At 40.2% G+C, this 25,141-nt stretch overlaps 1 protein-coding gene across 1 annotated transcript in view; it reads left to right on the forward strand.

Moving 5' to 3' along the window:
• The first annotated feature begins 3,941 nt into the window (after window positions 1-3,941).
• The window catches only part of lrrc75ba (leucine rich repeat containing 75Ba), a 45,806-nt gene continuing 24,606 nt past the window's right edge, over window positions 3,942-25,141 (forward strand). Inside the window, exons 1-2 of the mRNA XM_082188443.1 lie at window positions 3,942-4,409; window positions 14,941-15,069. Coding sequence (XP_082044569.1) covers window positions 4,137-4,409; window positions 14,941-15,069 — 402 coding nt within the window. The 5' untranslated portion in view covers window positions 3,942-4,136. The remainder of the gene's footprint in view (window positions 4,410-14,940; window positions 15,070-25,141) is intronic.

The following is a 25,141-nucleotide window of genomic DNA, read 5'->3' on the forward strand; positions in this document are numbered from 1 at the left end:
TTGCGTAATAATGCCACCATAAAAACAGCCGGTCAGCACTTTTCAGTGTAGGACAAGACACTTGAAGCATCATTAGACCTGTTCAAGAGACCTTTTGTCCCAAGTCCTAAATTTACTAAGTACGTGTCAGCATGACTGTATAATTTGTCAGAGTTTGTCTTCAGCTCCTCCCATTATGTGTCACAAACTGTTCAGGATTTATTAATATGCTTTGGCGCTCAGCAGTCCCTTCACACAATGAAACTTCAATTAATTAAGAAAATAGATAAAGAGCGTGTCTGTGCATGAGTATTTATGTCAACAGTTTCAGGGGAAGAAAGAGAAAGTGAACTACTCACCTAATAGGAATTCACAAAATTGATATGGTAATAAGTTTGACAAACATATCATGACCCGTTACTTGATTAATTCATCCCATTAATGCTGAGAATCTCACAATCATTCAAGTCAGTTTGAAACAATTAAAACAACTTCTAACTACTGCATTACAGCCCTTATTTATCTTAGTACAGGATGAATTTAATTGATAAATGATACATGCTCATAGCGCCCTTTTAAAAACTCTTACAATCTCGCTTTCATTCTGATATATGTACAGTCTTGTTTTTGTTATTTAAGGGGAGCAGTGACTTGGACAGCCAGATGTTTTGGAAATTAACAATTAATGAGCCACTGGATTGCTGAGATTCCACATAATATGAAATCATATCACTGAATTTCACTAACATCACAGCATATCAGAGCTATTTTCACATATGAATTAGTGTGTATATGAAAATATATTAATTGTATGTACTTACATGGAGTAACAACACAACAGACACGTCTGTAAAGCAATAATGTGCAGAGCCAAATAACTGATTTTAATGTGAGAATGTCATGTTTTTACCCATATGAGTGGAATATGCCATATTTACTGGCATATTCCACTCATGCTACTACAGCCAGCAATAAAACCAACCCCCAGGAACTCATTTTGTGTGTGTCCATATAGCTTGCCTTCACATTGGAAATAAAAGACATATTTTGAAAAAAGGCTGCAAGTCTGCAAATCAGACAGGGACATCAGTAAGGTCTGTTGCTAAGGTTTATTCCATCCGCCATGTCACTTATAAGATAACAGATAATGAAAAGCTTTACAGCAGCTAAATAAGAAAAGCTTAAGCGACCGTCTAGGCCACATTATCAGCTATAAGGCTTTCAGTGAGACAAAATATGTAATGGACATTCAATGCCAACAGAAGACCTGTGATATGGATTGAATCTTCTGGGTGTTAGGCATTTTCCTTTTACACTTTACCATTTATAACTTAGGTTATAGAGAGCATTTCAGCGCCATACCTTATCTTGATCAATTCATGTGTTGATCGATTGTATTGCTATCTACGTCTCAGCTATTTCCCCTAAAATGACTTACACCATACACTAACATACACGGAAGCTTGTTTCCCTCACTGAATAAGAAATTAAAAAAGTAATTAGACTTTTTATCTCACAAATCTGACATCTTATCTAGCAATTCTGACTTTTATTCTCAAAATTGTGTGATTTAAACTCGGAATTGCGAGTTATAAAGTCAGAATATTGCGAGAGAAAAAAAAAAAAATCGCAATTATCTTTTAAATTGTTTTATTCTGTGGTGAAAACAAGCTTCCATAATTTTTCCCCTCTACTGGCTTTCCTGTAGCTCAGTGGTAAGAGCATTGCGTTAACAACGCAAGGTTGTGGGTTCGATCCCAGGGGATTGCACATACCTATGTATAAATTTATAGGATAACGCAATGTAAGTCACTTTGGATAAAAGCGTCTGCCAAATGCATAAATGTAAATGTACTAGCGGTGAGTAAAACTGTCAGTTACATAAGAAAGATTGCTGTTTTGGTAGGCTAAGGCCCAGAGAGAAGGGAACGAGTATTGCATAAGTAGCTTACACTATGGGAAAACTCATTTTCTCAAGAATATTGAAGCCAAATTTTTAAAACGCAGTGCAGCTGCACGAACCTATAGGGAGCCGGCTCAGGCGTATGAACCAATCAGGCTGTTTCGCGCCCTGGTGCATCAGAGCCCGCCAGAATGGGTGTGGCTTATAGCTATATAAGCCCCCATTTTTGCCATAGAATCAGGTTTAAATCGACTGAAGCGATCCCCTGACCTAAGCACAGTAGCACGGCAGGTTACGCAATACTCGTTCCCTTCTCTCAGGGAATTGAGACGTTCCCTTTCGAAAGGTCTCTCGCATTGCGTTAGTAGCTTACGCTATGGGAACCCCTTTCAAAATGCTGTGCGTGCTAAAAAACTTCACCCCAGACTATAGCCTAGGCCGGCGTGGGCTTGCTCATATTCGTCCGCTCTGGCATCCTCTGTGCGCAGCGCTTTTTCTTGCGCGGCTCGAGCAAAGGAAAAGGGAGAGCGGGAGGCACGGGGTCGTCGTCGGCGAAGCTAGCCAATTGAGCCCGCAGGGTGGAGAGCGCCATCTCATCACACTCCGGGCAGCCGCCCTTAGAGAGTGCAGCTTCTGCATGGTCACGGCCCAAACAGGAAGTGCAGAGGAAGTGACGGTCTCCGCCGAAGAGAGGGCAGAGACCCGAGGCATTTGTAACAACGCCTGAAATTGCTCTTTTAGAAAGTGAGTCGCAGCGGCGAACACACTATTGCTTTTTAAAGGATAGAGCGTGCCGTGCCGGATGGCACAGCAGAACAGTGGGCTGAAAGTGGCATTCAGTGAAGACAGGAAGCCGGCGTCCTCAGAACTGCTTTGCAGGTCGCTCGTTCCGCTGAAGGCTTTTCGACGGCGGCGAAGGCTTCTCAATCCGGAGGTCAGCGAAGTGGAACTTGCTGAAGGAGATCAAATCTGATTCTATGGCAAAAATGGGGGCTTATATAGCTATAAGCCATGCCCATTCTGGCGGGCTCTGATGCGCCTGGGCGCGAAGCGACCTGATTGGTTCGCATGCCTGAGCCGCCTCGCCATAGGTTCGTGCAGTTGTACTGCGTTAAAAAAATTTGGCTTCAATATTCGAGAAAAGGAGTTTTCCGAGCAATACGAGAGACCTCTCGAAAGGGAACGATTTCAGCAAACGAGGCTTTGTTACTGGTTGTTGAATGTTTGAAATGTTTCGTGGTTTCGAAACATTTCAAAATTCGGATGGTTGGCCGCTAAATGGCATTGAGCTGGTGAACGCTCAAACAACCCTTGACTGATCTCAGGTCAGTTTTATAATAAATGTTTGCATTAATTTAACGATTTGTAATAGGCTACTTATGTATAGCAAAAAGGATAATTGTATTTGTAACTTGTAATTGAACTATTTTGCCAAGCCCTGCCTAACACACAAGCAGTAAAAATGTAAAGATCGACCTACAAAATGCGTTCCAACGTTTTGACCAGCAGGTGCCGCCAGCCTCTGGTGTTTCGAGTGCATCGCAAACGAATCATTTTGCGAAGAAAATGGTTAGAGTTCCGAAAAGCTTCGTTTTTCCATCACTAGCCAACTTATTAGGGGTGCGTTTCCCAAAAGCATCATAAGCCCTCTCGAAAAAGCTATCCTATTAGAAAAAGTAGCCGAAACATAGCTATTAAGTGCACCGTCCCATGTTAGTTAGGCTAATGCATTAACTAACACATGAGACCTTGTTGTAAAGTGTTACCCTAAATTCAATAATATTAATTTCTTTTTGGAGAAATTGAAAGATTTTTTGTTCAACAACCCCTCACCACCACATATTTTTCGTTCTTGGCATGTGGTGCACATACACGAAACACCGCGAGCCAATGGCAGGACAGCAGAGCTTAGTAATGATCCACGCGCGGTGCTGGAGAGCATCACCATCCTCCACTGAATACCAACCAGAGCATCAGGCGGACGTGTCCAACTGACAACAAACACAAATACAAGGACGTGAGAGCTGGCATAAAGAACAAAACACTGACAATTCCACAGCTAAAACTACTGCGTGTGTCGACGGGCGAACTGCACAAAGAGAAATTGACTGTAAGCAGACCGAGTACGTTCTACCCAAGTTCGGACCGATGTGGAGACCGCTGGGCGTTATTGTCCGGGCTGCCATGGTTACGCCGTGAGAGGTAAAAAGGTCGTATTTAGAGTAACATTGTGATTTTTAACGTGACTGAAATCATGGGCTCTAGGCTCAGCCGACAAAACAGTCTCGACAACGATACTTTTTCAAGGAGGAGACGGAAGCATCTAGACAGCACGGGAGAGAGCGATCGGAGCGGAGACTTCTTGTTTACATCCCTTATGCTCAGGTCGGATAAGCTGCCGGGGGTTCTGAGGAGATCCAACCACAGCCCCTATGTCAGACGAGTCGCCTGGGTCCGAGAGATTCAGAAGCTCCTCCGGGAGGGGAAGATAGAAGATGCGACGGACGTGCTCAAACTGTTGAGGAAGGTGAGTGCAAATGTCCAGCAGTGCTTAATAAACAAGTGCATCTGTGACACAGGCAGCTGTAAACATGCACGAGTTTCTCTCTCTCTCTCTCTCTCTCTCTCTCTCTGCTTGATTGGCATTGCATTTGTTGATCATGTAGTTGCAATCACTGACGCAAATATTGCACGAGTGCATCAATTGCCTGAACACACATCATAAAATAAAATTCATGCAGAAATCACCAATTCTATGGTAAACAGGTTCTCCTTTTCTAAATTAAAAGTCATTCTGATGTTTTTGTGCGGCTTAAAGTAGCTCTGGAGATTTCAATTCTTGAAAAAATAAATGTTGACGTGATTAGTTTGGTATAACTGTAATATATTATTTATAATACTTAAAATATTATTTCTTAAAATTATATTATATAACTATTATAAAGTAAAACAAGCATGTATTAATCTAAAAACAAAATCCAAAATTATTAATATTTGAGAAATGTATGTCTTCAAATGAAAGTCAGTGTGGCGTAACCAACATGCAGGGAGCCATTTTGTTGTCATGTGACCTGAAAACATTCAAATGTCCATTTAGATTCTCATTACTCTGTCAAGGTCAGTAAGTTTTTTTATTTCTTTTTTTTTATGACCTTTTGAATAAATTTTTGTAACTCAAAATTCATGATATTTGTATAGACTATATAAATAAATAAAATAAGTAAAGTCGTGTGTGTATAAACCTCTACAAATGTTTTTCAAACATATGAAACTACAGTGAATACAAAAGTTATATTTCTAAAAACATGCCACATGTGTTTTAAACTACATTTCTCATTTTCATGATCTCAGACATCCTTATGTGTCATTGACTCGTATAATGTATCTAGTAAAGTGAAATGGCATTTCCACTTCAGACACAGACCGTGCAGCTCACTCTGCAGTGAGTCACCTTGCAAGAAATCATTTCCCTGGATTTGTTGCTGCTATTATTTGTTGTCGAGACTCTACACAAACACCTAATACTAATGCCTGGATGCTTCTATGGTACATTTGTTCTGTCAGTGTGACCCATATGCTCAAATTCAACACTGAGCGCCAGAAGCACAGAACAGCAGAGAGAGAGCTGACCACTGATGACAGAGGAGATCAGGAGGTCACTCGCTTAAGTGTGTCATGTGTATGTGTAAGAATAAGTCAAAAGCTTATGTTTTTAAAAGGCAATAAAGTAAATAAACAATGTAGTATGTTATATGATATTTAAGGCATGCCTAGATGCTGAATAGATTAAATCGATTATTGTAGTGTTCAATTGTCGTATTCAATTCAAACAGGTTTATTGAACACTCCCCTCATCAACATTGGTCAGACAAACAGATAGCCCCGCCTCATTGGTTGCTGTGTTTACTGCGTTTTGCCTTTGCAGGGCAGTATTGTTGTCTATTTATATTAAGCTGGGACAGGAAAGTGTATTTTAAAGGTGCAGTGTGTCCACTCATAAGGGGGGAGGAGAGAGAGTGAGAAAGAGGGAGATTTAAAGAAAGATTGTAGAAAGAGAGAAATTACAAAAGAGAAAAGGTCAGAGAAATATCACTGGAAAACGTCTAGGTTACTACTGTAACCTCTGTTCCCTGAGAACAGGGAACGAGACACTGCGTCGATGACGCTATTGGGCAACGCCCTCCATGTGAACCGATGTCTGAAAAGCTATCCAATCACGCCAATCGAATTTGACTGGCAACAGCCTATGACGTCACTACTAGTGCGACCCGGAAGTATACTGTAAAAGGGGCGCCTAGAGAACATGTCATCCACTTTTGTCTGAAGGGACTGCTCAGCAGGCATCCCCGAGGCATGGCTAACGACGCAGTGTCTTGTTCTCTGTTCTCAGGGAACAGAGGTAACAATCGTAACCTAGACGTTCCCTTTCGAAAGGGAACTCGCACTGCGTCAATGACGCAATAGCATTGGGGAACGAAGTACAATCCCACCATGCTGAGGGGAGTGCATGCCAATTATAGCTCATGACAAAACGTCAGAACTGGCAGTTTCAACCTGAAACGCCAAGAAAACACTCCCCCTTTGGGTCACATACCTACATACATTATTCCCTACGGTCACTGCCCAAAGCTACAGTATAAGCCTCAAAGAGGCCTCCAAACAACAGAAGACCTACTAAGGCCGCTCAAAGGCTTGGAACCGACAGCTTCCAAGGAAGGGGTTCCTTTAAGGGAATATGGCCAGGGGGTCCAAAAGAAGTCCTGTCCAGTCACTTTCTGAGGGGGACATCGAGTCAAACCCACATGCCACCAGGGAGGCTGATCTGATCAAATCTGCTGACCTAGTCTTGCCAACAACCTGTCTGTTTTCCCAAACAGAGTCTCTCACAAAACCAATAGTGAAACCGGAACATAGAGACAGGCATCCTGGAGAGTAGAACTCAGCATAGTGCTTTATAACCCTTGCAAACGAGGGGAGTAACTCTACTCAATCCTGGATCTACACAGTGCTTTAAAACATTGTGGAGGCTGGGCACTCTAAAGGGACCCTAGATAAGGGGAGCACCTCCAGCAAAGGGAGCCTACAACGTGATGATCTTATTTATTGCTAAAAACCCACAAGAAAGTGGATCCTCCTTCAAGAAGGCCTGTGAAAGCCTACTACTTGATAGCGATACTTGTTAGCAGAACTAGCCTCAGATATCATAGGTTAACTCTCATAAATACTATAGGCGCGGTCTTTCCTACTTTACATTGCCAATGGACAGTGTACTCAGCCAGAGCGCTATCGACCCTTTAAACAAGGGGAGTACAATCTTACGCTACCTGACTATCGAGGAGGCCTATAGAAAGGCCTACAACTTCAATTCTCAAAAGCGTCAGCCCATGGCATGCTTAGGCTCTAAGGGAGTGTACTCAAACTCGTCCCAATGGGAGGGAGTACTAAAAAGAGCCCCAGTGGTGCAGGGTGAATAGACTAGAGCTGTGGGTAGCCAAAAAAAACACTAAAGGGGGTCGCACACCGGACGAGCAGCTTTCGGCGTCTGTCCGCGGCGGCTCAGGACCGTGTTCAAAATCCTGCCGCGCCACAGAGCGCTATTTACATAGTTTTATATTAAATTTACATGTATGTGTCTCAAATCGTAGTTAATGTATACGGACTTCACCCTGTGCTGCAATATACATTTAGTTTTATATTTATTTACAGAAATCAGTAAATTGCTGATGTTATAGGATTTTCAGGTGAGAGTTGTCCTAGACGTGGCGCAGCGCGGCGCTGAGCTGCGCGTCCGGTGTGCGGCCGCCTTAAGTCAAAGGGAAATGGAGGCCTCAGCTATGAGGCCAACGACATTTTCACCTTATGACTTGAAACTAATTCAAGGGTCCTAGCATTCCATTTAATAGGAAAATATCATCATCGGTCCAGGTCTCAGGCCTGATGTAAGAAACGCCTAGGGTAAAGAAAATAGGGGGGAAAGGAAGAAGAGAGGAGAGGATGGTTATTATTCACCCTTAGAGGAAGGGGATCCTTCACTGACGCTGGGAGCGCCTGTGCTGGATCACCTCCCTCAGATCCCTCTTCTTCCTTAAGTCGCGCCTTCCCTACTCCTTGTAGGAGGAGGAGGAGCGCGAGAGGCGATGCTGAACCTCTGGCCCCGTCTCCGATCCTCGAACCGGGATGCGCCAGGCCCCCCTGGCTGTCTGGGCATGGATTCGGATCGCAGCGGAATGCATGATTTAACCCTCCGGGGTCGACAAACGCACCGGCGCATTTTGCTGGATTTTTTTCACATAGCAGCAAAATAGACTTAAAAATACTCCGTCATTTATGGTCATACAGACTTAAGAAATATGAAAAAATAAACTGTAAAATGTCTACTTTTTTATGTGTCCACTTACAATCGAAACAAAACATTGTGCTTTTGTAAAATAAAGAAAATGAACAGGGTGTGCTTTCTGCCTCTCTGTCTCTGTGAACTTTTTTCTGGAGCAAGTCTCTAAACTTAAACAAAACTCAGCAAACACTAGTCACACAGGCAAGAGCAATATATCTTTATGATCATTTAAGTGTCTACTTTTAAAAAATCTAATTCAAAACGAAAACAAATATTCCCTGTTTATGTAATCTGTATGAAAAGAGAAAGATGTCAGTCGTTCTCATGGCAACTCATTATCTGCTAATGTGAACACGCCTACGGAGAGCGTGCTATTCAAACGCAAATGATCTGAGGCGATCCATGCAAACCTGTCAACACCCACATCAGCAACATCCTACAGACCTGAACACCTTACAAGGGTTAAAAGTGTTGATATGAGGGCAGAACTTGTCACAGTTAATGAGTTCCCGTTCTCCTTACAATCTCTTTCTGATATCATACGATTAGTGCCAAAATATGAGGTAGCTATTCCTCATCTTAATGGAGTTTAAAAAGTTCTTCCATTATATTCCTCCCAAAGATCCATCCATCCAACTCTATAAATGTACACTCAGCCATTTGTTATTATATTTTATATTTTTATAAATATATTTTTATTTTGTTTATCACATTACATTAGTGTCATGTACAGTATGTTATCCTGATAGTATTTGGTACTAATTAGTACTAACTTTTTGTTGTTGTTGTGTGGGCAACACTGTACAGTGTACACTGCCTATGTTTATTAGCTATTGATCACTGAGATCATCAGGAACGTTTTACCACCTATATTATTACAGTGGTCTGAAATCATGAACTCATATATGGCATATTATATTTCACTAAATTAAATGTCATCAACAATGCTGAGAACATAATTTTACAGTGAATGTCATATATTTTACCATAATGTAATCATTATTATTTATGCAGTTTTAAATTTAGGAGAAGTAGGCTATCTTTCCAGGTAGACAGACATTTTTTTCAGAAAAGGTAAAGGGTTTCATATGCATCTACTCAAATTATTCATGCATGTTTATGTATGTATTTAAATGAAAAAGTTTCCTCCTTAGATTTGCTTTTAAATGTAACTTGGGCTCTAGCGGTTAATAAAAAAAACTGCATGCATCTTGTGGAAGAACATTGTAGCCGCTGGAGCTACTTCTCTCTCTGTTTATGTCTATGACGAGTCATGCAGGTATTGGGCTACTCCGCAGCAGTTGGCATCCTGTTCTGTCTAAAATAGTCAGAATATAAACACTTATTATAGGCTAGTGATTCAGGTTAAGAAAAAAACATGGTTTGGAAGATGAACAGAAAAAAATAGTTACATGATTAAATTTATTGAAAAGTTACATGAAATCTTCCAGCAGCAGGTAGACATTTTCTTATGTAAAATATGCCATACAAATCAAGGACAGAACATGCACAGGCCTGTACATATCTTATATCTATTAGTCACTTGTGCATATTTATTATTCACACTGTGCCCTCTATTCTCATGTATTCAGTCTTTTATGTAATTTTCCTCCACAGTTTGCCTGTTGTCATCCCTTTGTTTTTGTTTTTATATAGTCCTCTTTTCATCATCTCCCTCTCTAAGGATGTGCTGTTAATTAGACTGAGAATTTGACATCCCAGAGCAGAGAGCGTTTAATCTACACAGAGAGATAGTCTTGGATACCTATGCGGTGACAAGCATGTCACCAGAGATTCACGGTGTGGTCCTCTGTGTGCATTCTCAGTCTTTATTAAGGCTTTCTCCCATTATCAAGAAACAGATCATTTAAAATAGGCCTCATGTTTCAGAGCCGCTAACAGGACCTAACACAATTAGAGTGGACTTGGAAGGAACTGATAAGAGAACATAGGATAAACCCCTGTACAACAACATGTACAAATGATGATAAATTACGACGTGTGAATTTAGCATACAGGATGATGATGCATCATTCAATATACAATTAGGGGAAATAAATGGAAACATTTGCTAATATATCTGTTACAGCAAAAAAATATGGATATACCTCTACCAGGTCCCCTGTAGTAAACACTGTCATTTACAGAAATACGTCAGTTGTATAAATAGTAAATACATTTAAGTATTTTAGAAAAGTAATAAGCAATATAAGTGTACATTTACACAACTACGATGTACTAAAAATGGAAACGTTTTTTTAAAAGTTATACATACAGACAACAACGTTGTCAAAACGATCCCTGTTCACACAGATCCGCAAAAATATCTAAAATCGCTGTATTATTCATGCCAGGCCAGTAGTTGGCGATGTCGCTTTGCAAAAAAACACTACTCGCCTACAGACTGAACATGGAGGCTCTGTCCAAAAGCTTCTACCTCTACCTCACACAACTACATTTCAGACAGACTTCTGAGGCATTGAACGGTTTAATGTTCTATAGCAAAATAGAGCTTTGGTGATAAATAAGCAAATATGTAAGTACTACAATAGTAATTTCTCGCTAGAAATGACATCAAAAGTGGAAAACATTGGTCAAAAACGTACAATTACACACAAACTGATGACCAACCGCAACTTTCAGACGCCATCTTTCTTTCTTTAGCTCAACTGTCACAGAATGGAAAGCACAGGATTGTGGGATATCAAAGGCAGTGAAATATACATCAATGCTATGCTATATCAAAAATCGATCAGATGACTGTATCTCAAGAGACTTGAAGCGAAGCTAATTTTGGAGTAGGACATGCCTTGATGCCTTCTTACTTTGGAATGCACTCCTCTAAGGCAGCATTTTTCAGTTTTCAGACGCAGCCGTAATATGCCGTCACCGCTTTACACAGAGACAATAACAGTTTTGTTTTCAAAAACTTGGATTTATAAACCCGTTTTCGACAATTTGCATTTTCAGGCCCCAAATGCCATTGTTGTGTAACTGAATGGCTAAAACGCATAAAAAGATTTCCGTTTTTATGAAAATGGTGTCGTGTAAACGGCCCCTGAAATACCAAATCAAATATTCTATTCAATATCAGTTTAGTTTATATATTTTAGTGAAAATATTTGCAATATAAGATTACATTAATTGTTTTTGAACATATATTAATTAATGATTTAAATGTGCAAACAGACATTAACATATTTGATTTTGATTGATTGTATGTGATGTAAATTCGGAGAGCAGTATTATTCAGTGACAAAATTGTAAACTAAGAACGGGTGCTCAACCAACTGAAAAGGAGGTGGAATTAAACTTTAAAAGTGCATCTTGCTTGGAGAAAGAGATTTCAAACATGAACTTTATTAGTAAAAAAGCAGGTAACTTTTAGGCACTAACTTCAAACCTGTTCAGATAGAATAAATCCCCAAAAAGATGGATGTTCAGATGCCAACTTAAATGCAATAGTAAATGTCTGTCTTCCGGTGCTTGGTGTTTTACCCAAGTGTCTTTCTCAAAAGGCTTGTCATAGAGATGTTATTTTTAGGATTCTTGGAAGTCACAGTAACAGGAATTTTTTCAAATCCAAAAAGGTTTTTTATCATCATGTCCTACTCACCGTCTCCCTAATAATGTAAATTATACACAATAATGTTGTTGTTTGTGTCAGTGTGTGTTGTTCATACTAAGATAAAATGGTTTGTTTTGGTAAAGAGTCAAGCATCATTAGAGAAAAACAAAACAAAAAAAACATCCATGTTGCCCACTCTTTGAGACGTGTATGTGTGCATAACTGGGCCTACACATCTTGTTATGTGCTTTTTTCATATTCTGCACTTACTGTCTGGATTTCATAGAACTCTATTGGCATTTACATTACTTGGACACAGTTTAACTTTATAAGTCTTTTATTAGCTTTTACAGACAATGCATAGCTACTAATTTGCATCAAGGAAACCAACAAATGCTAATTGGAAAACATACCTTTACATACAATATACTGCATCTATAATTTTTTTAAGCTAAAATGACATGGGTGCTTCAACAAATGCGATTTTATCTTTTCTAAACGCAATCGATTAGGTTAGTGTAGGGTTTAGTATATTTGTATGTTATTTTCAAATGCAATAGAGAATTAACCTTTTAGCGCCACTCACTGAACATGTAATTTCCGAACTGCCGCAATATGAACTGTACTGAACGACAACCAATGTAATAAAATGTTGTCAGGTTCACTTTCACCAGTTTCAGATTATACTGAACACACTTTTAGTACCAGTCATTGGACATTTCCCTTTGAAAGTGTCGGGAAATGAGCACAAAGCAACGTAATATCATTTCGCAGAAATGTCACCACAGGCACATTTTTCCAATGAGCCTGGTTTGAAAGAAACAAGCTCAAGTATCAATCCAGCACTATCCAATATTCATTCTGGAAATTCATGCTGGTCTAAGCTGTGCTTTCCAGAAGCTGAAGTGACCCCTGCGCTCTTTTGAGATTCAGCACACCATAATGGGGAGGGGATGTTTGGTGCCAGATGGATGGAGAAGAGTAGGGTACAGAGAGGTGGGTAGGTGTGGGCGTCTCTTTCCCTGCAGCTAAACACATTTAAGCATGCACACTCCAACAGCACTGAGTGCAAAGACCTGTTCCATCCGAATATGCAAGTCACCATAGATAAAAGCATATGGTCTCTGAATATTAATAACCCAATGGAGGCCGTTTCATAATCCCCTCTCTGTTACTGAAAGTCTGCGGCTCTCACTCTGTCTCAGTGAAACACCCCAATCTTGCCATTCTAGAGTTATTCTTGTCTATGTAAATCAAAGTTGCATAATACATGAAAGTTATGTTCTCGACTTTCCCGGTCGGCCGGTTGACTTTTTGGGACAGCTGTCAAACACAAATTTAGAAACAGACTAAATTAGACTTAAAAGATTTTAAAAGGTGAGAAAATTCTAAATTAATCAGGACCATTTAAGCCACAATGGTGGATTCTACATCCCACTCTGTGCGACATGGACAGTATTCTCTCAAGTCAGGAAAATCACAAATCAGATATGCTGCTGATAGCTAATTTGTTTAAAAATTATTCAATTTTAACATTGTTCTCTGTAATGGCTTAAATGGAGATCAGTGTTGTGTGGGTCATGTAAATGAATGATGGACTGATCAAATAAATAATTCACATTTTAACCCATATGGTTTGTAAGCAAAATATTTAGTTAAATTCTATTCTTTATATCTTTTTGTATAAAGAAAAGATATAACTTTTTGTATTCTTTACATTTGTGTGCTTTTTAGTTTCATTAGTTCCCTTTCAAAAGCTACTCTCAATGCTGTGCTGATTTCACGCTATGTGCAAATGCTATATCTTTGACCTGTTGTTAACGTGTGGCAAACACAGCCGCGCCTTCACGCTTTCAGGTTCCTTTGTCTTCAGAACCGCATTGTGTGCCGTGTGTGCTATACTTTTTCTGAAACTATGCCTTTTGCTAGGAGTTAGTTTTGTCGGGCAGGAATAAAGTCTTTCTCATTCCCTTTCTCTTTCCCTGAAAGAGTTGAAAAAAGAGAGAATCATGTCGAGAGAATCCAAAAAGAGTTGCTCACGGCCCATCTCGGAGGATGATCCACATGACTTTTGAATTGATTGTCTGGGGAAAAGCACGCTATATCAGCCCTTCAGAACGCAGAGTGCAAGCACTGCCAGTCATTTCCCATCAAAGTGCTCCGCTCCAGACTCGCCTTCTTTAGGGAGGAGCGAGCATGTGCATCCTCGATGACAACATCTGGGGCTCGCATGTCGATCTGGCTGAAGAGCAGGAGACGGGTCCTCCCCTTTCTCTTGCTCTTTCACCAGATCGTGAGGTCCTTGAGCCTACTTCTGTAGTGCGCTCCAGCCCTTCTTCAGACCGGGCTGAGGACGTTAGTTCTCATGGGGAAATAGATTTCGAGTACACCCGCCTCTATCGCTCCCCTGGCAGCGCATCATCACTTAAAAACCCTGTGCTTCCCTCCAGGCCATGCAGAATTACATCCACGGTCTGAACATATTTGTTATTGAATATGGTACTGTTAATGTATTTGGTCTTGGCGGACTAGATCTGCTACGCTACTGCTGCTGCAGAGCAAGTATGGACTTGCTAATAAATACACAGACACACTGCTGTGAGCATGTAAGTTATGTACAGAACTAGATATGTTATGTAGTTTATGGTAGTAATAGTTTAATAGTTTTCAGCATAAATTCCAGGGATACGAACTACTGTCAGGATTTACTAAAGACATGCAGTTAAAAATTAGCTCTGAAAAGGTGTGGACAGGGTTATTTTTGCGGCTGACCTTAACAGTTATTTTAAATTGGAATATAATTTCACAATATTACTGATCAAATAAATGCAGCCTTGGTGAGCAAAAGAGACTTATTTGAAAAACCTTTAAATTTAAATTGAATAAAATAAATTGAATTTAAATAAACCTTATATTTAAAAATCTTACCGATCCCAAACTTTTGAATGGCAGTGTATATTTATATGTAGTTTATAGAAGTAATATTTTAATAGTTTTCAGCATAAATTACAGGGGGTACCAGTTTGAATAAGGACAAAAATAAACATGTATGTATGTAATTCATAGGCATACAGTACATGATGAAACTGTCAGAAAGGGCATATTGGGGAGTGACTGATAATATGTGCTCTCTTTGTGTTTTATTTTCTTTTTCAGGACTTGGGATTAGAGGGTACATCACTCAATGATATCCTCTATAAGAATGCATCATTCCTTAACTTGGTGGACCCCATATCTCATGAGCTCCTGCTGAGTCTGGCTAGAGACATGCAGTGCCCAAAGAAGGTGAGTCATTCAATTTCACCTGAGCGTGTAATTTCTTCACTTTGTTGATTGCTACTCAGAGTAAATGAAAAGAAATGTGTTTGCATATAGTGTGCTGATTTACTGCAGCCATCAAATTTAGCTCACAAACTATTTTGTAATCCACACATGGCTCACAAATGAAAGACAAGACAAGACTGGGAACGATAACTAAGGCATCCGATTTGCATATCTAATGATAACTAAGGCACCTAATAGTGTTTCTTCATGTATTAATTTAAAAGCTAGTCTGCATTTCAGAAGGTTGAGTCTGAGTCTGTTCAATCAAACTTTTAAGCACAAGTCTTGATAAACTCAAAACGGATGAGATTTAACATTCTATTGTTGGCCTTATATTGTAATACCTTGTGTCACAACCATTCCTAAAATGAATAAATCCTCTGAAAGATTTTCAGAGTATTGTCTGAGACACTGGCCCTCATTTATCAAAAGTGCGTACACCAAATTTCCAGCGTACACCTGGCGTACACCCAAAACCACGGTGACTTTGAGATTTATCAATATGGACGTTGGCGTACGGCACACTCAAATCCTACGCCAGCTCAGGAGGTGGTGTACGCACGTTTTGAGTTAGTGTGGAAATGCGCAGAAAAACAATTCCTAACACCACAAAACGCACTGACAAACTAAAATATATGATATATTATGACCCACTGTAAAAAAACAATATATATATATATATATATATATATAGTAATTATAAACTTCAGTGTTTATTTTTGTGCAACATGGACTTAAATGTTTAATTTGTGTGACTTTACCAAAGCATTTGATTTGTAGGCATATGTATTCCTTCAGTTGCGAGCCTGTGCGGTTTACCTGACGTTTCAAGCCTTGTTTATACTTTGGCCTGGCTCCGCAGCGCGAGTCTCCGCAGACTGCGCGCGCACCTCCCCAAATATGACGCCCTAGGATGAGAATGCGTTGGTAATACTCTATACTCGACGGCTCGCCGTCGTACTATTCTTTGAAACGATGTTTAGGCCCGGCAGGTGCGCACGGACTGGGTTCAGTAATGAAAGGCTTTCAATGACCAAAAAATAATTCAGACTGACAAAATAATAAACATGACATTCTTCTTCTTTTAAATAATACTGTATTAATAATAATACAAATAATAATAATAATAATAATAATAACGACATTCTTCTTCTAAATAACAATAAGCGTCATTAATAATAAAAACCATAATAATAAGAATAAGAATATTACAAATTGTCATGCAATTATTAATGTGAATGAATGGTACTCCACATCACATCATCATCACTATTGTACACCCCAATACATGTGAGGTGATACGAAATTAAATGCTGCTAATTGTTTCAAAACACGTGCTGTAAAATAATGCATTGTGATAGGTCATTTGCTCATCCAAGTTTCTCTTCTTTGCCGTCTTCCGTGTGTCTATGGCGTAAAATGAGGGCGTGGGGGAAGCGGAGACTTGAATATACAGGGGCGTGTTATTCTAATGACGATCGTTTTCAGCCGCGGCATTTATCAAAGGCAGGTATTGCGTACACCTGGATTTCAAAGGTACGCACAGCTTCATAAATCAGGCGGTGAGAGGAGTGTAAGCATAATCTTACGCCAACATATACGCCCGTTTCTACGCAAGATTGATAAATGAGGGCCACTATGTCTGAATTTGCTGATATGCTGAAAGTATGATATGATTGAAGATCAGAAAAGCGTCAGTACACCTTAAGTCAGCCCAACAGCTATCCAGGATCTTTAAATCAGCACCACAGGGCATTCTGAGACTGATTTTCTTTTCTTGCTGAAGTCTTGATTTGTAAGCCATACCAGCTGCAGGGAACAATAGAAACTAGCAGTCTGATGAAAGCTAAAGTCTGCTTGCTTATCTCATATTCTTGTCTATTAAAGATTATCTATAATATTATGCAGATTTTTTTTTTGGTACTCCTAATGATTAATATAGTTGCAGAACCCTGAGACTGCTGCTGGGTATAAGAGTAGATGCATTAAATTATGTCCTGCAGGAATTCATTTTTTAAACGTGCAGGCAAATGTGCCGCTGCTCAGATATTACAGCTATAGCAGGAGGTCCCTTCAAACAAATAACCCACAAGCATTTGTTGTACCCAGGTCTATATTTTGTTTAACAGTAACTTATTATGAGGGCAATAAAGTTAATGCAATGACCAGAATGACCAGAATAACCAACTTAGCATCTTGAAATTAAATGCTTGGCCGAAACTGAAAATAGGATTGGCCGCAAACTGAAACTGACCATGACTTGAAAGGAAAAAAAACTAACAAAAAACATTTTAAAATGTTTTTATTGGTATAATATATCACTATCATTGTTGTCACGTGTCAGTGCTTGTTTGGACTTTAAGTTTGTGTTTTGATTGGTTCCTGTTTTCCTTTGTTCTTTTCCCGCCACTCCTTTGTTTCTATGGTTACTGTCATTTAGTTCAGCTGTATCACCTGTGTTTAGTTAATCATCATCATCTGTATCACCTGTGTTCCATTAATCAGTGTCATCTGTGTTTGTATTTAATTTCCGTCTGGTCAGTCAATCTTTGTCCGATCTCTGTTACATTTTTAGTGTGTGTTTCTACCTGTTCTGCTGTCTTGTGATCTTTGTCTCCGTCTGCCTTCCTGCAACCCACCGTGACAATTGCATTATAGGCTAATACTTTTAAATTATTTCATGCATTTTAGTGATGCACCGAAATAAACTGAAATTAACATTTTCATTTAGCCAAAAACTGAAATGGAAAACGAAAATAATGTTTATAATCAATTTATGACCAATAACATTTATTTAATAATCAACATTCAAAAAACTGAGGTGTACAAACATCTCAATTGCACAACGGACAGTTTTTATATTGAATAAATATAGAATGTTATTATATTTTTAGGCCTAAAAAGTTTCCATTCCAATATAAAAATAAACATCTAAACAATGGCTGATCTGATAGATTTATTCAAACATAGCCTACATTAAATTATGAAGACATCACTAACAGGTTAAGTAAAAACATAATGAATATGTACAGAGCATAATAGCAAAATGCTCTTCTTTAGAAATATTTTTTTAGCTAACTTTATATTGAGCAATGGACATTGAATAGGCTAGCTTTTCTGAATGTAACGGTAAGTGACGGCTGTTGAGGTCATTTCGAGGTTAAGATTTAGAAACTTTGAGACATGATACATTTCGGTAAGTTGTAGGCCTACTGTGTCTTTCAACATACAGTACCTTCTGATATTTATTCATGTTTATTTATTGCTGTAACTAGTTGTAGATCGGTTCATGAGCTGTTTGATCCGCGCTGCCTCTTGAACGCTATAGCGATCTGTCAAAAGTAAGAGCGCCAAAACGGTAGGCCTATTTCTTGTTTGAATTTCATGAAAAAAATCCACAGAATCTGAAAGCTGAGACTTTGTTTCCTATTAAGAGTAACAAAGTAAAGCTTATTGCAATTATGGCAGACGCACTACAAACGTTTAGGCTAGTGAAGTTGTTCACGCATACAGAAAACTGAAGAGTAAGCTTTAGATCTAAAGAATCCGGCTATCGTATCAGTATTAAAAACAAGAAAATATTGTGATACGCTTTAGCGTTCACACAGCTGACATGATTACCTGTTGTAGTTGATCTAAGCAGTGAGCATGAAAATGAGCCATCAGAGGAGCACTTTAATTAAACATCACTTTCGACTGAATTCAGCCCTCTAAAATCATTTCGGCCGCAATTTTTCGATAGCCAAAATTTGGGTGCATCAATTGATATAGACTAGGCTTTTGAAAGAATAGGCTACATTTTTATATTCTAATTTACAATTATTAGATAAAAAGTCAAAGTAATGACAAAGTTGAAATTATGAGATGCTAAGTCACAATTATGAGATAAAATGTCAAAATAATGGCATAACGTTTAATGAAACAAAAAGTCCAAATACCAAGTCATGATTATGCGATAAAAAGTCATAAAAAATAAAATAAAATACAAATCAAATCAAATTATGAGATTTATTGAAAATATTTGTACATGGAGCACAAACAGATACAGATTGACCTCCCAAAAAAGCCCGTTCGTTTTCGATTATTTTAATTAATCGTCTTGAATTCTTTTGAGATATTAAGTCTAGATTTTAAGATAAAAAGTCAAAGTAATGACAAAAAGTTGACATTTTGAGACACTAGTAGATCACAATTATGAGATGAAATGTCGAAATGATTATAAAAAGTTGAAATAATGAGATAGTAAGTCACAATTATGGGACTTTATCGAGAACATTTGTACATGGAGCACAGACAGAGACAGATTGGCCTCCAAAAAAAGCCATAAACATTACATAAAAAGTTGTAGTTATGAAAAAGACAAAATTATGACAAAAGAGTTGAAATTTTGATATACTAAGTAGAGCTGGGCGGTATATCGAGTTTGTACGATATATCTATGTATTTATTACATTATAAAACAATATGGAATTAGATAATACTGTTCAATACCATTTGCGAGTGCATCTGAAAAATAGCGAAGGGCAGAGAGTGAGCTGCTGTGGGGACGTGCATAATCCACTTTGTCCTAAACATGATACAGATTTTATGCATTGAGATGTGGTGTTTCCCTCAGGCATAACTTATATTTCACAGGTGTATTATCCATCTGTAAATGTTAGAAATGCAAATAGTTCCATTTTGCTCTCAGGAGAGGACGAACCTACTGTAAGCGAATCTCCGCTAAACTTCACAGACTTGCGTGAGCGAGTGCCGTCATGCGCATACGCGCCAAACAAAATATTTGTTATTGGTCAATAAATGTGCCATATGTAGAATTTTTCTGTACGTTTATTTTTATGATAGCAGTAATTCTAAGGTGACTATTGTAATGGGGTAATCAAATGTAGGCTAATATAATTAGTCTGTGGTTTTGCTTTTATTTTCATTATTAGTTTAGTGAATTGAAAAATAAAATAATTATTTTTGTTTTTAGATTGTAGTGTTACAATGTATTGTGATTTGAACCCCTTTATGCACATAATATATAGCATAGCCAACATTACATTCACTGGCCTATATTTGTTTTCATAGCCTCCAATATGAAACATTTTTGTAGGACATCATTCGGCAGGATGTGAAATACCAATTTTTAAAAATCTAAATAGAAAACGTAGAAAATACCAAGATATGTAACCGTATATCGCCATTCAACCAAAAAATACAGAGATATGATTCTTTGGCCATATCGCCCAGCCCTAATACTACGTCACAATTTTGAGATAAAATGTTGAAAGAAATGACCGTTATAATAACACAAAAAGTCAACATAATGATGTACCAAGTCATAACTATGAGATAAAAAGTCATAATTATGACATTAAAAAATCTAAAATATGACAAAAAGTCAAAATGATTAGATAATCACAATTGTTATTGTACTAGTCAGCACAGACAGAGGCAGATTTACTTCCCAAAAAGGTTAATTTGTTTTCGATTATTTGAATGAATCATCTTGATTTTTGTTTTGTGTTGTCTTTCAGTGGTCTGTGTATAAGTAATAAGTCTAAAGTCACAGTAATGACGTAAAATAATTCACTAAAAGACAAAATTATGAAAAAAAAAATTTATTAGGAGTTACTAAGTCACAATTACGAGATATAAAGTCGAAGTAATGACAAAGTTACAATTATGAGATATTGTCCCAAAACACAGGCAACAACATGACAATCATTCACTGGTATTTACTGAAGAGAATAGATGAAGCAACACAGGTAAATGTCACTGAGTTTCAGCCGGCACTGGAATGACTTAACTTGAGATAAATAGCTCTTGTAACTTGCTGGATAGACCGGGACCAATGAAGATGGGGGTAGACCGAGGATGACGATGAGGATGATCAGCGAACAGGATACAGGGAGTTAGGAAAGTCTTGCACGTAGGTGAGAGATGAGACCAGACAGCTTAAGGAAGGTGATTGTGGGCTTATATGTAGGTCCTGGTTGATTAGTGACAGGTGCTGGGAATCAGTACTCGGGTGAGTTGGAATTGAGTTGCAGGGTCTGACATTGATGGGATGGCTGGATTTGTGACAATATCCTCCCATCCCCACAATCTGGATGGTTAGCTTGGAACTCTTGGAGCAGGGTATGACCTAGAATATCATCACGTGGTACCCAAGATCTTTCTTCTGGGGCGTATCCAAGATCTTTTTTCCGTCCAGCTCGACTGGAGGAGGACACCTCAGCCGAGTCAGTCCCTGTGGGAGAAGAGAGAAGAGAAGGCTGGTAAGGTTTTAGGAGAGACACTTGGAAGGTAGGAGCAATTCTATAATGTGAGGGTAATTTAAGACGGTAAGTTACTGGATTGATCTGCCTTTGAATCGTGAATGGCCCAATGTATCTGGGACTCAGCTTGCGGCAGGGTAGCCGGAGATGTTTGTCCCTTTTTGACCTGGGAGGTAGGTGGGTGTTACAGCCCTGCGGATGTCGGCATGACTCTTGTCCCTCTTAACGGCCCTTTGCAGATGGAACCAGCTCTCCTGATTTGGGAAACGGGTGGCTGGAACCCTAGTATGCACTGAGAGGGTGTTAGGCCTATGGTGGTCAGGCGAAGAGAGTTTTGGGCGTATTCAGCCCAGGGAAGCTACCGTTTCCAGCTGTATTTGTGGCTATGTCAACACGATCTTAGGAAGCGTCCTATCTCCTAGAACATATCTCACTGACACACATAGGAAGCAGAAGAATACCTTTCAAACCCTTGAGATGATCTGGGGTCCATGGTTAAAAAGGTGTCTTCTGGTAAGCCGTAGTCACGGAACACGTGGTTAAACGGGGCTTCAGCAGTCTCCAGAGCAGATGGCAGTCATTTCAATGGGATAAGGCGACAGGCTTTAGAGAAATGGTCTATGACCATAGGGATGCACGTGAATGAGTCAAAGGTTGGTAGGTCTGTGATGAAGTCCACTCCTAGGTGTGACCAGGTTCAGCAAGGAATGGGCAGTGGATGTAATTTCCCTTTAGGAAGATGGCGTGGTACCTTGGAGAGGGCGCCTGGCCACCAAAAATGGTTGTGGATGAGCAAAAGGGTTTGTTGGCTACCTGGATGTCCAGACCACAGGTAAGAGTGTACCGAGTCCATGAGGGAAAGTCACAGAGCCAATGGAACATAAGTTCATCCCTCAGGACCGCCCTAGCGGAGCAAGATTCTGTGTGGGTAGCTTCCGCAATCTGGCCATCTAGGGCCCATTGGTTGTTACGGGGCATGCATATGGAAAAAGAGATTGATTTTGATTCTTTTGATTCTTTGTTCCAGGACGGTAAGTTACAGTGAAGTTAAACTGGTGAAGAATAGAGCCCATCTGGCCTGACGAGGGTTCAAGTATTTGGCTTCTCTGAGGCAGTGAGGGCATTCATCCAAAGCCAGTTTGATGGCTAGAAGTTCCCGATTGCCGATGCCATAGTTCTGCCCCGCTGGGGATAACTTCTGGGAGAAAAGGGCACATGGATGGAGCATTGGTGGATCACCCTGCTGCTGTGATAGCACTGCTCCTACACCCGTTGTGGAGTGGTGGTGAATGCCTGTTTGAGCTGATGGAATGCCTCCGTGGCTGCTGGAGACCAAGACGGAGACTTGGGCAACTTGCGTTGCATGGAGGTGAGAGGAGCTGATAAGGTGCTTAATTTTAAGATGAAGCGGCGATAGAAATTAGCGAAACCAAGGAATTGTTGGAGTTCCTTTATGGTGGTGTATATGGGCCAGTTATGTTATTACAGCATCCACCTTCCTCTGGTCCATCTGGATACCTGTGGCATCGATGATATAGCCCAAGAACTGAATAGAGGAGCGATAAAATTCACATTTTTCAAAATTGAGGTAAAGGTGATTGTCCCTCAGCTTTTGGAGGACCTGCGTAGCATGGAGGCGATGGTCTGCCTCGTTCTGGGAGTAGATCAGGATGTCGTTGATCTAGATGATCACAAAACGATGCAGTTACTCCCGGAACACCTCATTTATGAAGGCCTGGAATACGGAGGGTGAGTTCGCAAGCCCATACGGCATAAGACGATATTCAGAGTGCCCCGGTGGTGTTATGAAGGTGGTCTTCCATTCGTCCCCCCTCCGTATCCGAATGAGATTGTACGTGCTGCGCAGGTTCAATTTGGTGAAAATGGAAGCACCTCTCAGCATCTCGAGTGCAGCCGGTACCAGAGGAAAGATATATTTGTACAATACAGTCTGCTTGTTGAGGGCTCTAAAATCCATGCATGGCCACAAGCCTCCGTCCTTCTTAGCCACAAAAAAAAAGCTGGAAGCGGCAGGGGATGTAGAAGTGCAGATGTAACCCTGGCGAAGAGCCTCTTCTACATACTTCTCCATGGCCTTTTGTTCTGGGAAGGATAATGGACACACTCTTCCCTCAGGGTGGCACCAGGCAGCAATTCAATAGCACAGTCCTATGGCCTATAAGGTGGTAAACGGGTAGCCAGTTGCTTACTGAATACATACTGGGACACCACATACTCCACTGGGATCTTGACATGGTGCTGTCCTTTTGGACTCTCGATGGTGGTTGCAGGGAGGAGCACATCAGATGACTTGGTAGCTAAGATGGGTCGAGACAGAAGTTGTAGACAGGTCTTAAAGCAGGTGTCATGCCAAGAGAGAATGTCACCAGAGGTGCTGGAGATATGAGGATTATGATGTTTTAGCCAGGGGTGTCCCAGGATGATGCCGGCCATTGATCCACCCAGCACTAGCAAAGAGGTCTTTTTATAATGGATGGCACCAATGCAAAGAGTGAGTGATTGAGTGCAGTGGGTAATAATACCTTGTCTGACTGGACATTCATCTTCTGGCAAGGGATTTGCGGGATGTGGAAACGGTTGATGAAGTCTCTTGAAATTAAGTTTCCTGCGGAGCCCAAGTCAACGAGGGCCTTTGCTGAAATGAAATGATGAGCAGACATAACTGACACAGAAATGTGCAGCAGGGTGGTAACTTGGGGTTGTATGGTCATACTACTCACCTCTGGGCGAGGTGGACAAACAGGGCACTCAGACATGAGATGCCCCTCAGCTCCACAGTAGAGACACAGGTGTTGTTGAATGCGTCATTGTCAACTTGCATGGGTTTTATGGCTGGTGCTGGAGGATGTTGTGCTGGTGCTGTGACCGCAGCGAGCGGAGAATGCAGTGCAGATAATTCCAGTTCACAGGCAGTTAAATGCTGGGCCACACGGACAGATTGTTGGATGAGATTTTCAAAGCCAAAGCTGTTGTCATAAATAGCGAGATGCAATTGTAGTGATGGTGATATCACAGCCTAACGACAGGGGTTGAGCGCAGCTTTATTCCACCCGCTTGCGGCAGCGAGACTGAGATCTAAATTAAACCACATACTCAGACATGGAGGATTTTCTTTGCCGAAGGCAATATTTGACGTTTGATCAAATACCTCTTTGAAATGTGCAATGAATGCATCCAAAGACTGGTCCAGCTTGTTCCCAGATATTTTTAGCCCACTGTAGTGCGCGGCCAGAGAGCAGAGAAATTATGAACACTATTTTGGCTCTATCCGTGGTGAAACGCTGCAGTTGCATTTCAAATAACACTGTGCATTGATGGATAAAGCCGCTGCAGTTCTGAGAATGTTGCTGGTAAGGCCATGGGACTGGCAGGCAGATCAGGTGAGGGAGTGGCGACTGGAGGAAGGAGTGACTGGCGAATCTGGTGAACCAAGTCGGCGAACAGATCATTTGCGAGGCTGAAGGAGTCCCGGGATCAATGTTACTATTGCGGTCTGGTCTTCTGTCACAAAACACGGAAGCACAGGCAACAGGACGATCGTTCACAGGTATTTATTGAAGAGAATAGGTAAAGGAACATGGGTAAATGTCACTGAGTGTCAGCAGGCACAGGAATGACTTAACTTGAGTTAAATAGCTCTTGTAACCTGCAGGATAGTCCGAGACCAATAAAGATCAGGGTAGCGTGAGGATGACAATGACGATGACGAGCAAACAGGATACAGGGAGTTAGGAAAGTCTTGCACA

The sequence above is a fragment of the Leuciscus leuciscus genome (assembly GCF_965113295.1).
Source record: "Leuciscus leuciscus genome assembly, chromosome: 13".
Classification (NCBI taxonomy): domain Eukaryota; kingdom Metazoa; phylum Chordata; class Actinopteri; order Cypriniformes; family Leuciscidae; genus Leuciscus; species Leuciscus leuciscus.